Below are 17,394 nucleotides of genomic sequence, written 5' to 3' on the forward strand. Positions count from 1 at the left end.
CTAAAACACGGTACTCATTTAAATGAATTTGATTCAAGCCAATGAGTGCTTTTGGAAGAAATTTAAGACAATGCATTTTTTATGATCCTCAAAAGCAATAAAATAGTTTAGAAAACTGGGTATTAATTTCACTACCCAGATGTTAGAGTTTGCTTGCATCCATGTAAAATGAATAAAATTAAACAGAACATCAATAAGGATTGCCAATTAGAGCAGGAAGGGTACTAAGACTTAGCCACATACGTATTTATACTACACATTACAAATAATTATTGATATCAGATGGCATTTGCTGTGTTTAATGTTGGACATATTTACATTCAGCTGTCTAGAGAGATTTTGATTAGAAAGGATGAAAAGGTTTTAATGGGTGAGTTATGTTTCAGACATTTTCTAATGTTTCTTATATTAACTATGACGCCACATCAAATTTCAAAGTGGGTGGCCGTATATATTTAAAAACGTAATTAAAACTTTTTTTTTTTTTAAGCATCACTCTCCTACAGATTTTTGGTTAATTATGATTGCAGCCCTACTCCTCTGTCACATAAAAGTTGAAAGACATTTTCAATAAATCCATATTCATATGAATTTGCCTTGATTTTTCCCTCCCCCCCAACCCCCCTCCCCCCTGATATTTTCACATATTCGTTTTTTTTTTATATAATAATTAGTGTTTAACTATCTTTCTAAGCCCAAAGCATTGCTAACTTATGAGTACAGTTTACGCTGTTTTGGAGTATTCGATTGTTACAAAAATATGGTATATGTACTTAAATAAAACAAATGCAAAAGGTTGGATGGTCCATAAACAGTGTTCTATTTAAACAAGTAAAAATTAATATAATTTAGTGTAACAAAAGAAATGAGCATAAAAAGGAAAAGTGATCAGGTTTCAATTAGGGGTCTAATTAAAATTCTCATAATAATTCACAGCCAGACAACCTAATGCAAATTCAAAAAACAAACAAAACGAAACAAAAAAACACAACACTGCTGTATAATTTATCAACTCAAGAACACTGACAATATTTTCTTTATCGGGTCTATATCTACTATTATACGAGGCAATCCTTAATATACGCATGGTATAATTACTATTAGAGGCAAATATTTAGTTACAGGAAAAGGAATGCATAGATTTGGCCTTGACCAAGTGGTGAATAGAATAAGCCAAGAAGGAAGAACTCTACTTGAGTCATAAAGTCTCAAGAAAAGACTGAAAAGGCTGAACTCAAGCTGACTTCAAACATAAAGTTAGTGATACAACCTTTTAAGTCAAATTCCAGTTTGAGTTCAACCAGGAAGAAAGGCCTATAAGATAAAGCAATTCATAGATTTCTACAGCAATTGTGTTAAAACAAGCCATATTTGAAAGAAGAAGGGGAAAAAAAAAGACCATAAATCTGAATTAAAATAAGAATAAGTGTAGAAATACGCGAAGATCCACATTAAATGGGAGGCTGTTAATCTAAAAAATATGTACTATTTTAGTACCATTATGTTTGAAATCATGAAACATTTTTTGCTCATGATCCATTACATGCATTTTCCCTAGTACATTTGGAAATTACCCATAATTTAATATATTTCATCTAAAAGCACTACATAGCCCCATTTAAAACACAGAGCTGAGGAATTGTGTTATTTTTGAGACAGGAACCACATAATTCTCAATGCACTGAAAATGCAATACTTCCTGAATAGCAATGTGACATGTATATTGCTAAACAAGGGGAAAAGTGATGTTTAAAAAAATGTTTTTAAATCTTAGGTGATTCATTAAGTCTTTGGGGCCAATACTTTACTCGTCTTCTCAGCTGTTAAAAGGGATACTAAAGTATCATGACAAGAAATCCGTGTAACCTTGGAACTATGGAGCTATGAAAATTGTATTTCCCCTGATGGTTAGCCAACCTTTTGCTTGTGGCTGGCTGAGTTTCATAACACACTTTCTTTAGAAACCTCTACAGTCCCAACGTTAAAACTCATTAACTTACTGAAAGGCAGTTTTGGTATCCTAATGTGGCATGCTAATGCACCATAACCACTACAAATTATCACAGTGCTAATGGTGCGACCATGCGTGGAATGTTTGAGTGCAGTTCCCCATTACCTATAGAACAGTTTGAGGGTGGTTTGCCAATACAAGGATGCTTTCAACAGCCAAAGGACCCGCCAACCACTTGAATGGCTATGACCAGTTTCAAATCCCAGGGAGTGTTAGACAAGTTCTCACGCCTATTACTGCCTTTCAGGTTAGATGTAGTTGGATTTCTTTGAAATTACAACAAAATGTTTAAATAGCTATCCATTAACACCCAGGTTAAAATGGCATTTTCACTGGGGAAAATAAACAAATAAAAAACCTACATTATGTGCATATAGGTAACCAAAAATGTATATTAAAGCCCCTGTTAAAATAATATACCTCAGCTTAACATGCAAGCTCAAACGGTCCTTTTCTTAGAATTTCACACTGCGGTCTCATATATCAAGCGAAAGTGAGAAATCCTAATGTCACATGAGGTTTTGGTAGTCCCTGTCCCCCAATCAGATAAAAAAAAGCCCCAGCATAGATGCCTACATATGCACAATGCAATCGCAACCTGACATTTTCATTCATCAGGGCAAAATCAATAAACTTGCAGAAGTGGATGAAACTCCAGTTTTTAATACATTATTCAGCATTATCTAAAAAAATAAATAAAAAAAAATAATAAAACGAGCAAAAGATATAGATTTAAGCAAAAGATTTTCTGACTTATTTACAAAAATACTGTTTAGTAGTTCCTGCTGTTCATATTATATTTTACAAAGCACATTCCACACTAATTACATTTAAAGCAGTGATCAATGACTATTTAATTACACTATATTGATACCTTTGAAACAGTCACGATTCTCTAGTAAGTTTGGCTTCTTGAGTTCTTGTCACAAAGCCTTTAATAAAATAGGAATGACAGGGCAAGAACTCATTGTTTCTTTTCTGCCCATATGAGCACAAAAAAAAAAATGTATTTAAGGTAAAATGCTGGCCTTTAAGACAAATTATAGCAAGTAAAATGTCTTGCAATTGTGACATGCTCAGAACGTTTTCAGTTCGCTGCTTCCTGGGGTCGTGCAAAGAATGTTTAAGGTCAGAGAAGATTTGTACACCTGTTTTTCTCTCTACTAAATTACTGATAGTGTAACATCGAACATGTGACTTAGAAATACAACAGCAAGTCCATAATGTTATATAGTAAACCATCCGAAGTCTTCTATAAATTGAAAAGTGCTGTGAAACAAACAATATATATATAAAAAAAAATATATACACTGCATTAATCTACCTGTAGATTGCCTTGGCATGTTCAATATTTCACAACACCGTCATGCTTAGTTAGATAATAATCAATTACAGTAGTGTACTATAGTGTAGTAAATATTTTACCACTGTAATTCTATTCAGAAAAGAAAAAAACATTCACATAATTGCTTATAGTTAAACATTTACAAAGCTTTTCTTTTTTTTTGTAAATAATTTAGGTCACGTACTTTTACCTTTGATCTGTAGAACTGCATTTTTTTCATTAAGGTAAATGCAAAACATGTGCTCTATGGTAAGTGATAAGAGCAGAAAGATAGTATGCACTATACACAGCACTAACAAAAATAGACATTGCAGTTTAGTGAAGGGTATGTGTTTAGTATGAGAATTGCTTTAAAATATGTAAAAAAATTTACATGAAGCAAGGCAAGAGGTTCAGCAAGTTAGTCACAGAAAAAAAAGTAAAATATATATATATATATATATACATACATACACACACACACACACACATATATATATATACACACACACACACACACACACACACACAGACAAACTACATATATACACATACACAATAAAAAAATCTACAAAACATTTTGGACTCAATCTGTGAAGGTGAAATAAAAAAAAAAAAAAGGAAAGTTTAATTCAAACAATTTACCCAAACTGCAATGCTTATTATTATTATTTGTTCCTTGGTACTACAGACATAACTGTTAACCTAAATTCTGATATATATACATATATACATACATACATACATACACACACACACACACACACACACAATAGGTCCACTGTATCAAAAATAACAACACACATATAGACAGTATTAATGAATACATTTACTGCAAAACACAATGGCTAAAACATCATGCATATGCAAAAAGCAGAAACAATGACTAAGACTTCCCCCTTTTGTTTGATACGTATGTTTCATTTCCCCTAAGTTCTAAGCATTCAATACAAAGTATGAGAAATTGAACTGCAGAGAATTTCCCCGTCAAAATCTGCAAAATGTAGTCTTTTAAAAATAAGAAAACTTGATATTTGAAGGATAAAATATCTTGAAAATGAAAACAAACGCTCATGTTATCTACTATTCTGGCACCTCTAAGCCAAAACATAGACGACTGCCAAACAATAAGGTCATTGGATTCGTGCCGCAGAATGTTAAAGCTTTCCTGACCCTCGGACAATATTTTACTTGCAAAATTTTGTACTTGGTTAAAGAATATCCTTTCAATAAAAATGGTTTGTATTGACTATGCGGACTTTAATAAACCTATAAATGTACAGCTAGACCGAAAATACCGGCATGTATCCCTGCTCAACATTCAACGTGATAAATTTTTTTTATTATGATGTAAAATATGGATTAATCACAATGAAAAGGATTGAATGATGTTCTGGCAGTTTGTTCCAGTTCTAGAACAGTGTCTGATACTGCTCTTTATACATAACCTCAATAGAGTTAAAAGAATCCAAATAAAACATTCTATCAGTATCATGCTGGTCTTACGGGTGGGAAAAGGCTTATTAAAGCCAAAATAAATGGAATTATAGGAATTCTGCCCTTATTTAGAAGTAGGTTCTTCACATAAACTTAATCTAAAAAGCTTCAAAGGAAGTCTGCAGGAATGCACGGTACATGCAATTCTATCAAATTTAACATGTCCTGCACTTTGTTAATTGTCCTTTGTGAAGATATTTTATCTGTAATTGTAATCAGTGAAATAGAGAGTCGGCTTGTTCATTTAATGGAACAGATAAGGACATCAAAATAAAGGATATATAAAGAACGTGTAAAAGTGCAGGATACTTGTCATGTTTCCCAATAATATTACACCTTTACAGACTCACACCCCAGTGACTACTGCACTTATGGATGTAACCATTCTATGCAGCAATTTGTAATACAGCAATAAAGTTATCCAACTGTCGTAAAAGAACAGCCAAAAGGACAAATTGCCACTCTCTAGAAGACTGTGAAGTCAAAGTGCATTTAAAGGAACCCTAGTGTCAGTAGTAGAAAGCTGTACTCCTAACACTATAGTGCCCTCTGCCCCATGTCCTCTCCCTGAATCCCCCGTGGCCTGGCCTTAGCTTCAGGCTTGTGCAGGTTGTTTAATTATCTGGTGAACAGTGTACCATACTTAAAACTAAATGATTATCATTTGTATGAAACCACTTTCAGTAGAACGACGCATCATAGACTATTCTTAAATTTGAGATGGCTTCACAAACTCCAGCTTCCTGGCGTGGCATTCTGCTTCCAGATCTCTATCACTGGGGACATCTTCAGGGTAAAGTAAGGTGTGAAGCATACAAGTTTTGAAGCATGGGTGCAGCAAAAATATATGCAGGAATCGCATGATACTATTGTGTTGATAAAGACAAAATCCCTAAGAAATGTTTCTAGCAGCTTGTTGAGTTAAAGTTGCCACTGGGAACACACACAAACCAATCATGCATTATACAAGCAATATATCCCTGAAATCTGAAACTGATTTCATGCAGACAACACACTAATAAAATATATACGTCATCATTTTTCAATACCCTTTCCAGATCGGAGGCTCATCTCATAACAATAAAGCTTAAAACCAATTTTACATATATTAGACTGATTTTATAAACTATGTTCCACATATGTCAGCCAGTGACTCGGATGTCCTGTAGGAGAACAATGCATGGAATTCTCAATAAGTAAGATTCAGCATGACAGAATTATGATATACCATAACCAGAGTGAGCATTATCGGGGAGGGGGGGGAAAGGTACAATCTACATATTTATACTCTCCAGAGCAATAGCGTCATTATGTTTAGGGACATGCAGCATAAAAGAGCCAATTTATCTCACATAAGCTGGAGAATAGTGCTTTGTAACCAAGCAACTGAAGAGAAAATATGTTCTCATTAATTCACTTCTATGGTTATTTAAAAAGACACAATTAGAACATTTTTAGTCGCCTGCTTGCAATACATAGGTTTAGATTAGGATATTTATCCACAAGGTGCCACTGGCAATTTTATCAGAAGAGTTATATTAAAAGGGACCCTGTCTCTTCCATGAATTTATAATATTAGGATTTCTTAGCCCCATATTTAACAAACTTGTTTTTGTAAGTTGTGCCAAATGAAATTAAATGTAGAAATTCAAACCTCTTCATCCTTCAACTAGGCGCCACCATCTTGGCTGCCTGTCAATCACTGTTATAATGTCTATTCATTTCACTTCACAGCACTAAAAAAGCATATAGAAAAACGAAGAAACAAAAAATATTTTGTTTGTATTGTCTACACTGAATTTTGAGGTTATTTGAAGATTTTATATCATTTAAAAAAAAAATTGTTGTATTCGATGGTGTAAAGTCAGTTTCCCTTTAAGAGATATTATTGGAAGATGCCAACACCCTTGCATTCCAACCTTCTCTACTGTTCACCACTGATAGAGCTGTGGTGTAGTTTTCACTTCAGAATAATTATCTCCACAGTTTCAAAACCAACATATTACTTGGGGGCTCTAGCTGACCTTGATACTTTTTCAACACAGCTATTTTGTCTTCCGTTTTTCAAATATATTCTGAAATCACTATACACGCTCGCTTTAGTGAATAAATTAGTTGACATATCAATTATGTTAATAAGCAAAGGTAACAGATGTTTGAAACTGAACCAAAATGTTAATGTTAAGCAAATACATTGTGAAAGAAAAACACTTCCTTGTATGGATTTCTTTATGTAGTCAATAGATTTTATTTTATTTTTTTTAAACTTTTATTTCTATTCCATTTACAATTGTGATTTATTATGGATTAATAAAGCGTTTGTAAAAACATAAAAAGTTGTTTTATAGTTTTAGTATTCTCTTAAATAAATAATAATAAAAAAAATATATATATATATTTTTTATTTATTTTTTTGGATAAGGGGCATTTTAAAACAAGGCGTGTGTGGGTTAATTATCCGAGGCCTCTAGGGAATTAAATCAATTTTAGGATTTGCCTTAACTTAAAGTTCATCTGTATGCTCATTTTACAAAAAAAATGACTCCCATTGCAAAGACTGATTAAGTAATGATTCACCATTTTATATTGTTCAAATATTCATTTAAATAATGCTTTGGTAATAAATTAAATGTTTCTTAAAATGGCCACCATGCAAAGTATTTCATAACAGAGAACACAGATTTCCTGAACAAACCCATAATCTCTAATGGAATGTGGAAACATGTCACATGTACTTTACATTAATCTACATGCATTGCTATGCTATACAAAGTTATAAATTAGGGCAACTAAACTAGAAATTATTCAATCTTGCACAAAGATTTAAATGATTAAAATAATGCTGCACAGATGAGGCCTTTTCTTTTTTTTTTTTTTTTAAACTGAAACAGCTATGCAGATCACAAAGCTAAACTGTTCTAATAAATGCAAGATGCCTTTAGGCAAAGTGCTGTATTGTGTAGTTGCTTGACATTTTAAATACTTTCAAGGAAACTGATAAATAAAAAGGCATCTTTTGGGCATGCAAGTAAATAGAAATACAGATGTTGTGCTAGTCATTGTAAGAATTGGCACAACAAAAATATCTACTTGGCATGTTGCAAGGCTAAAAATTATGTTCATGACAAAAAACAAAAAAACAAACAAAATAAAAACCCGCAACTACAAAATGTGTAATTTTTTTTTTTAAGAAAAATGTCTTGGATCTGCCCGTTAGTCTCTCTTTTAGATTATTTTTGTATCGATTCTGTATATATGTACATATTTAATGGTCGAATAAGGCGAGCTACTAATTTGGAATACATTGCATCTCTGATATCCTTTACTGTATTGATTTTTTGTGCTAGAGCACAGTTTGATATTTATCAATATTCAATTTACTTATCAACCAAAATGCTTATAAATTGTACCTGGTAATTTTCCATACATGACTTCGAGGTTTGGGGTTCTGGATGTCACGGCCAGACCAATGAGGTAATGCGTAAATATCCAGTCCAGAGGAATAGTCGAACTTCCCACTCCTCGGGCCTGGACAGCAAATCTCTAGTTTGGAGAATAAAGAAGACCTTTCTGGCACAGCTCCATCACAAAGATCTGTAGAGCCAACTAGCTGTACATGGGGTGATTTTATAAATTAATTACAGACTGTTCTTATTGTACAAGGACTTCTTCAAGGACTTGCAAAAAAAGAAAAAAACTTAATTTCTACATTTTAAACCCCAAAAGTCAAATTGGAAATATATCCAAATCTAGTTTGGCCACTCTGATCCCCTCCTCCACACTCCCACAAAAAAGTCACAACTTTAGTGATCTGGATAATGATAATACTTATGACATATAGATTGAAAAGAATTTTTTTTTCCCGAGTTGCTATAACTTTCTTAAGTCATTATAGGTCAATTTAAAAAAAAACAAAAAAACATTCCCACGTTCGAAACAAATTTCTCACTAATGTTACAGGTTTCCTTTTTACAGTTATATTCAGAACCCAACACCATGTCAAGTCCAATAAATTAGAAGTTACCTCCTTGTAAATCCAGTGGTAAGAGAGTCTCCTTCCTGCCGTACGTCTCCTCTGGGAGATCATCACTACTGATAACGCCAGGTCAATCCAATACTTCTCAGAGAGAACTGGGAGGCAGAGCGCATGCCCTCCTGCATGCAATTGATGCACAGTGCAATCAATGCATTTCATCAAGAAAACCTTATATCTGGTTGACAGCCTGAAGGTATTAGCAAAGGGGGTTATAATAGTGCTGTTTAACAATAAATAAGTAATAATAAAAATAAATAATGGCACTATTATAAAACCATTCTGCAGAGAGATTCTGCTAACCCCTAAGGCACTTCAACAAACTCAAGTTCTTTAGAGGTTTGAAGTGTTTATTTCATACGGGATGTTAGAAACCTGTACTGTAGAGTTGAAGAGTCAATAATGAACCAAACAGCTATTGTTTTTCCTAAAAAAAACAAACCAATATTTAAGTGATGTGGAAATTCAATGCACAAAAGAAGAATAGAATACAAATAACATTATGATTTCTCATGATTCCACCTTCCAACCTGGTAAACATTAATATAACGGATTGCAATCCATATAAAGTATCTGTCAAAAATATCATGTTTCAATTTGTAATGCAAACTTCCTCATGGAAAATGCCAATGCTGACATGTGACATAAATCAAAAAAAGCTGATCACTCGTGTTATTTTTTTCTAAATATATTTATAATAGTGGAGGTGCTGTAAAGACCAAATGGAAGCAAAATACTAAATAATGGAATACTGTTGTTCCCTTCTAAGTACATTCAATGCACCATAACCACTTCAGCCCGTTGACGTGGTTATGGTCCAGGAGAGCCCTGGCATCATCCCATGGTGAGATGTCAAACCATTTCAGTACTGTTTGTCAACTAACTTGGGTTCTGCACCTGCCACATCTGGTCTCCAGCAGGAGAAGCCAGATTGCTATATAGGGCAAAGGAGGAGCATGGTAGACTGTGTTACACTAGTGAGAGGTTCATCTGAGTGCTCACAGCCAATAAATGCAGTCTTGCATTAACCATGCTTTACTTTAAAGAGACAGTCGCCTTTTCCTGCAGTATGAGCCCAGGTAAGATGTAACACAGGTCTGAGGCCTTGGATCTAGTATCCAAATACTGGGATTCATGCATTAAGTGGTGAAATTAGTGACTGGGAACGATTATGAAAAGCCATGAAAAAGGCAATGGAGGGAGTGAAATGAAGAGCTAAAAAAATAAATAGCTTTGTGTACAAGGACATGTTTAATAACATTGTTTGGACACTTTAAATAGTCCTTATTCTTCCATAGAACACATCACTTACACTTTGATACTAATAGAGTATACAAACTGGTAACAAGGAAATCCAATCGCCCAAAGAGCATTTTGTGGGACTCCTGGGAGTTGATATTTTGATATTTTATCAAATTGATAAACATTTTAACTTTTTTTGCCAGTTGTATTAAAGAACACATAAAGGACACGTCAGATTCCTTGCAGAGGAAGGTTGAGAAGAAGAGCATATAAGTACTGAAAGAACTGAAGTTATTCTACGGTTCCTTCTTAAATAATTAAACTTATTCTCAAAGAATGAATCTGGTTCTAACTCTAGCAGGTTTATTCACTAAAGGGAGAATTCAAAGTGAATTCAAGGTCAATTTCAAGGTCAAAATAGATTAACAGAAAAAGTTCTCCATGTCAGGTATTCTTTCAGTTTGGCTACTACGGCCTTAAATTTGAACGTCACTTCGAATTCTCACTTTCGTGAAAACCCTGTGGATATCACTAGTGTGAATGTCAGTTACCTAACCGTGAGATAACCTTGATTTGAAATCTGCATTTTATTTCATTTAAAAAAAAAAAAAAAAAAAATCATCTTAAATAGTCTGTAAGTAAAATGTTTTTTGACAATAAGGCTTCGCAATGTTACACAAGTCAGTTCGGCATTTCAATAAAACATTCCCTTGTAGCAATAAAATATAAAATGGTGCATAATTAAGATATCACCATTATCATGTAAAGTATCAGCTGAACGACAAAGAAGCATCCAAAGTAATCATACGTTCGATGAATGAACAGGCTCTGCTCTTTGTGTGACACAGAAAGAAAAATAAATTTCCATTAAGGTCTCAAAAGCTCAAATGCAACAAAAGAGAAACAAATAAATAAATAAAATTAATAAACTTGGATGGTCTAGCATGCTATACGCATCCAGAACACCACAAGAGCTGAAATAGCTAAAATTGTATTTGAACTTGGGAGATCAAATGTAACATTGCTGCTTACCAAAAAATACTAAGAAAGGAGAGAAAATAAATACAAAGTCACAGGAAATGAATAAAAATAGCGTAGAAATGCATAATACATATTTGGAATGCATTCGTGATCGTTACGGTTGGAAGAGTGGCTAAACTTAGATTGTACATGGTTTAGTGTTAAAGGGACACTACAGGTACCCAGACCACTTCATCTCATTGTCTACTAAACCCCATGATCTGCAGGAACAGCGATGTTAAAATTGTGAGGTTTAAATGCCTCTAATGGCTTTCAGAGTGACACTTCCTCTGAAATAGCCATATAAAACTCAGAGAGACCATCTGATTGGTGGACTGCGGCCACACATACGCACTAGCCTCCCAATGTTTTCTTATGGGAAAGCATTGGATTGGCTGAGATCATCAGTATTGAGGATATCAGCCAAGGAAGTGGGACATCAGTGCGGAGTCCGGCGTTGCATGGGAAAGAATTTGAGTACAACTGATTTCCTTCAGATGGTTGGGGCAGGCACCAAAACGTCTAACTTAGCACTATAGCATTAGGAATAGACCTTTGTATTCCTAACTATATAGAGTTTTTTTTTAAAAAGCAAAAAAATAAAAATCACATTTTATCACCCATACTACTAATTTATCCCCAGGAAACATATATATTTAATAAAACTATGTATTTTATTTGTGGGTCAAATGACCAAATGTGGAACAAAGGAATGTGTGATAAGAACTTGGCCTAAAAACTTCCACAGTTTTTCTTTGACAAATTTAGCCCAATGACATCAAATATCCAGGCGGGACACGTGTCCACAATAGATGACTTACTTTATGGCAAGAAGGAGAATAATTACTTTGTGCAAATAACATAGGGACACTGTCAAGGCACCCAGGGTGCAAGATTGTATCAAGCAAAAGAAAAATTATAAAATGCTGTACTGCAATCCCTAATTATTTCTCCAAAACCCAGAATAAAATATTAGATGATCATGCATATGCGGGACATCCTATGCACCTGCATGTTTACGAATTCACCAATACAAGTGAATAGGAGGCTAGGAGCTGGCTGGGAAAGCCCAGCTAGTCCATGCATTACATTAATAGTACAAGGAAACAGTATTGACACTTGCAAAAGATAGCAGTTAAGTATTGCATTGTGCCCTTTTAAAACATTATGTTCAAAATAAATTTGTGAACTATGGGTAGCCGATGAACATTATTACAGTGTCCATTCAAACACAAAATGATGCCATTATCCTACAAATCATGATGCACCCTGATCTCCTCCCAATAATGTTTATTTAATGTCATTATTTAGCTAAGTAGGCATATAACCTTTGTATATTGCGTTCATGTTAAACAGTTACACTATAAATGTGAATATGGCATGTAGTGTAATATGATGTACATGGTAATGTACAGGAGAAACTACCAATCATCTTGCCCATGTGTGCTACTAAATAAATATACAATTTGGCAGTGTGAACACTATTATTACAAAATAGCGGGCAATCCTATAGTATTTTGTAGGTCCCTTTCCCAGACCACAAGGGTTCACAAATATGGATTTAACTACTAGACCGCAAACTGCAGACCATATTCTACTTTTTGGTGTATAGATCACCGTACAACCTACCACTATAGAGCTCAGACCTGTGGTCACATGATGTAACTAAACAATCACATGAAAATTTTAATTTCTGGAAGTTAATGAGTTCATATATCACGTCTGTTGATGGATTTTGAGGTTATTAGCAAACTCAATACATATATTCTGCCAGACAGGAAAAAGTCACTTTGATACAAGGCCAAGTATAAACACTTAAGAGATTGGCACATTAGTATAGCATATGTCTTGATGCTAATTGATATTCCATTTCAATTAAAATGTATAGAATACACTTACAGTATATATATATATATATATATAAACTTTCAGTATATATATATATATATAAACCTTGTGGGCTAATGAAGGAGTTACATGTTCTAAAATAAAATATACAAAGAAATATTAAAAAAAATAAAATATATATATTATATATATATATATATATATATATATATATTAAATGTTACTCTACTATACATATTGCTGTCGTGCAGGAGGCAGCAGTTAAGGAGTTAAAGAGTGTTAATATACAGCTCATGGTATCATCACAAAGAGTCCCAGACATCTACTGATACAGCAATCTATCAAATGATGCAGATGCCCACAATAAAAGCACTAAGCAATACTATTCACCAACATTCTAAACACAATGCAGTCCCAGGAAACAGATTTCTCAATGACACTTGTCCATCGGATCATACGAAATACAAATCAATTTACAAGCATAATTAAAATGGATTCCATTAGCATGAGTAAACATGGCTTGCTTTACATTACATGCAGTAATTGAATTGCTGGGATTAACAATAAAAGCACAAAAGAAAAAAAAAAAATATCCCATCAATGGAATGTTAACTGGTTATTTCATGTTTTATATATATCGGGGCTAACAAAACAGGGCTTCCAAACCTTTAAAATTAAGATCAATAATAAATCCATTTGAACGTATATAAACAAGTTAATGGAACAAGTAAAAACAGAGTAGATTTCTTCCTGGGAGTGTTATGTTGCCCTCTCTAGGCTCTGGCTTTAAATGCTAGTTTCTGTAGGCTTTCTGCCAATGAAGTAATACACTTTGCTGTAGCTTCTGCTATTCCACTAATGAATGACTAACTCAGGCCAGAGGGGAAATGACATCATCAGGGTGTAAAACAGAAGTGTGTTACAAAACTTTCTACCTGTTTCAATCGTTTATCAATAATAGTCTACACACCAGGCATAAGCTTTGCATATATTTTTTTATTTTTTTTTATGTGTCATTGCCTCCACATAAAATAATTTAATGCAGGCAAATTGGTAATCATGAATCATTCAAATATATAAAAAAAAATAAAAAATTAGAATTGTCACATACGTTAAAAAAAAAAAACACACACAAAAAAAGCCATTGTGTACCATTACTGTTAATACAAAGAAGATTTTTATTTCATTATTTTTTTTTTATTATTTTTTTTTTAAACCAAGAAATTAATTTACAGGTACTGGGATGATAAAAAAAAAAAAAAAAAATAACATGACACCTGACTAGAGGTTAAGGAGTTAATATGTTTGTTTGTTTTTTAAATAAATAAATATTTGGCAACACCCTATTTTTTTTTTAAATCCACATTCTTCATAATCTGTACAACGCTACAGAACCTGTTGGCGCCTTAAAACACAAGAAATCAAGAATATCTTCATAGCAGGACAATGATATCAATATGGCTGTAAAAAAAAAAAATATGATCTCAAGTCTGCATTGTGTTGAAATGTTGTTAGAGCTTAATACTGATGCAGTTACAGTCACTAATAAAAAAAGGCTGACTCATTTCCTTGAAGTGGAAAAAAAGAATATGGATGATATTTATATTTCTTTTCTTGATATTTAATCCTTCCCCCTTTTTTTTTCCAGATCACAGGCCATGTTGAAGTAATAAATTTGAAAAGCAAATAATAAGTACTTGTAAGGGGGGTGGTATTTGAAGAGGGAGGGTTAGACAGCTGCACAGAAAAGTTAGACAGGGGGAGGGGACAGGATCAGATCTTGCAGGAGAGAGGTCAACCTGCTAATGTTTTTCAAACAACCTTTTTTTTTTTTTTGTACAAGTTGCAGATTGTCAACTTAATATTGTTGACAAGGGCAACAACTCAGTTATTAAAATAGTATGCAAACAACGCATTCATTGTAGCAAATGTGGAACCAAACAGACTCTGGGATACTGAAGCCATTACAATCATGAAATATTAAACTGTAATAACAACACCAGCTTAAGGAATAAAAAGCCAAAAGACAACTGCAATTAGAGCCCATTTGACTGACTAAGTAAACTGCAATCTCCAAAAAAAAAAAAAAAAAAAAAAAAACACAGTACAGCAGGATGGCTTTAATTTAGCCTTTGGACAAGAGGTCTGAACTGCACAGGCAGGGTGTATTGTGACAATGATGTTTATATGATTTAACATGCAATCTATGCCCATAAATACAGTCCTCTTATACATCATAAAAATAGTTCAGCAGTAACGTATTGCAGGCATCTGAGTACAATAGATTTAGCATAATTATAGAGCTATTTAGGATTACAGATCTGGAAAAATACATTGTAAAGCAATTATGCTTTGATGATTTGGGCTTTTATCTTCAAAAATGTCAAGTGCAGATCAGTCATGTTTTATATAGTGCTATGGAGATATATATTATATATATTCACGTATCATACACATATGCACTGCATTTTGCTCAAGATCAGAGAATTAAGAGTTAATTGATGACATGATGGCAATTAGCCAAAAATATCTCCCAATGAAACGATCGTTGCAATATATAATAATCTGCAGCCCTGAGAGTCGATGTTAAGGATTAGGCTGTTAATGCTTAACGTGTTTATACTGGTTACACGACTGATTTTTTTTTTCCCCTTTTCAATCCGCCCAAGCAGATCTGCAAGTTATTTAAAATGTGTATAGTCCAGTACCTGTCATTGATCACTTTATGCAACACGTCTTTGCCAGCAATAGAAAAAAAAAAACAAAAAACACACAAACACAAAAAAGCTTTTGATCTCACTCAGCCTCCATTTCGTAATTTCCTCCCTCTTAAAACATATCAAACACAGTGCTGAGATGGTAAGAATATCATGATCTGCAATAATAAACCAGTTTGGACTGTAATGGATGCAATCAGCAATGAAACACTGAGACATGTGACTGACAGCAAACAAGATTTACAAAAAGGAATCAAGATTCTTAGGAGCTTACAAACACCCTACACATCTACAAAAGCATGCTAATATGTTACAATTGGGCATTGATGGCTCCAACAAACCTTAATAGGGGATGTAAAGAAAAACCAGCACAATAACATAGGCAGCAATTAGACGTGTTCCTATGATTAACATGGCACCAAAGCTCCCCCATTTTCCATGATCGTGACACAATCAGTATTTGTGATCCCATGAAACAGCTGGTAGCCCCATCACATTAGAACACTTTAGGAAATATACTGTACTGCAGCTCTCTATGCTGACAAGAGGTGTATGCAGCTCCATACTCAATACGATGGCAGCCACACACCAGCATAAGAGTGAGAAGGAAATAATAATAATAATAATAATAATACATATATATATATAAATATAAATATATATGTAAACGTTTCGATCACCTCGCCATGGTCGCTGTTTCTGCCCAGGGGAGTATCTTCTGGAAGAAAATAAAGTTTGGAGCTGGATAAAAGTTGCTTGCTAGTCCTCTCTTCCCACAACAGCTGGAGCTCAGCTATGCAAATCGGATCCCCTGGCTTGCATCTGACAAAGAAAAAGTCGCCAAGGGACAGAATTCTTGGTTTGTCTTCAAGGTGGAACTGAAAAGCCTTGTAGAAAATATAAGGTCCGTGTAGACCACAGGCAGAGCCGACCCACTGCAAAAAAAAAAGAGAGAGTAAAAATAAAGAACAGAGCTATTTAAAAAAAAAAAAAAAAAAAAAAGATTCTGAAAATTCAGAAGAATCAGGAGATATTTGAAGGACACACACTCATTCCACTAGAAGCTCCGGAGAAGATACAATGTATCACTGGTGGAATGTTGACAATGAAGAATTCATAATATTATTATTAATTTTTTTTTTTTTTTTTAAATCCATAAGGTAAAAGTTTGGCTGAAAGTTGCTGGGTGATGTTATGGTGGTGGGGGGGTGCAAGGTTCCCCCCTTCAGGGTGCAGAAGAAGGCTGATACAGGAGCAGATAATAATACCTTGAGTGAGTTGTGCTCCATCTCGACGTTCTGAATTGATTGAACTCAACATTCTCTCCAAACTTGTTGGCTTCAATGGATTGCATCAGGTCCTTGCAGGGCGCCGCCACAGCGAACCGTCTTCTCAATATAAAACCGCTCTACCGCGAATCCAAAAACTCAAAAATATCCCCAAAACGCCCTAATATTTCCTCACCATCTCAATTTTAACCCGGTAGCGGGATAGAAGTTTTAGGGTGAATAAAACACCACCTTCAAATTATAAGAACATGGCTTGGAAGCTGAAGAAGGCGGAAACGATGGATTTACTGAGTTCTAATCCAAAAATAAAATAAAAAGAGGGCATTTTCGGTGAGAAATCTTCATTTCAAGCAGAAAAGGTGCGAGGTGTTATTACCGAAACGGTTTCCTAGATTTTTTTAAGACCGTTAAGG

The 17,394-nt window shown here is 34.0% G+C and overlaps 1 protein-coding gene across 1 annotated transcript in view; it reads right to left on the minus strand.

Annotated features, from left to right (window-relative positions):
* ARID5B (AT-rich interaction domain 5B) overlaps positions 1-16,987 on the minus strand; it is a 227,130-nt gene extending 210,143 nt beyond the window's left edge. The window contains exons 1-2 of the mRNA XM_063433600.1: positions 16,961-16,987; positions 16,373-16,627 (exon numbers count right to left, since the gene is read on the minus strand). Coding sequence (XP_063289670.1) covers positions 16,373-16,627; positions 16,961-16,981 — 276 coding nt within the window. The 5' untranslated portion in view covers positions 16,982-16,987. The remainder of the gene's footprint in view (positions 1-16,372; positions 16,628-16,960) is intronic.
* Between the last annotated feature and the right edge of the window lie 407 nt (positions 16,988-17,394).

The sequence above is a fragment of the Pelobates fuscus genome, chromosome 10, assembly GCF_036172605.1.
Source record: "Pelobates fuscus isolate aPelFus1 chromosome 10, aPelFus1.pri, whole genome shotgun sequence".
NCBI lineage: Eukaryota > Metazoa > Chordata > Amphibia > Anura > Pelobatidae > Pelobates > Pelobates fuscus.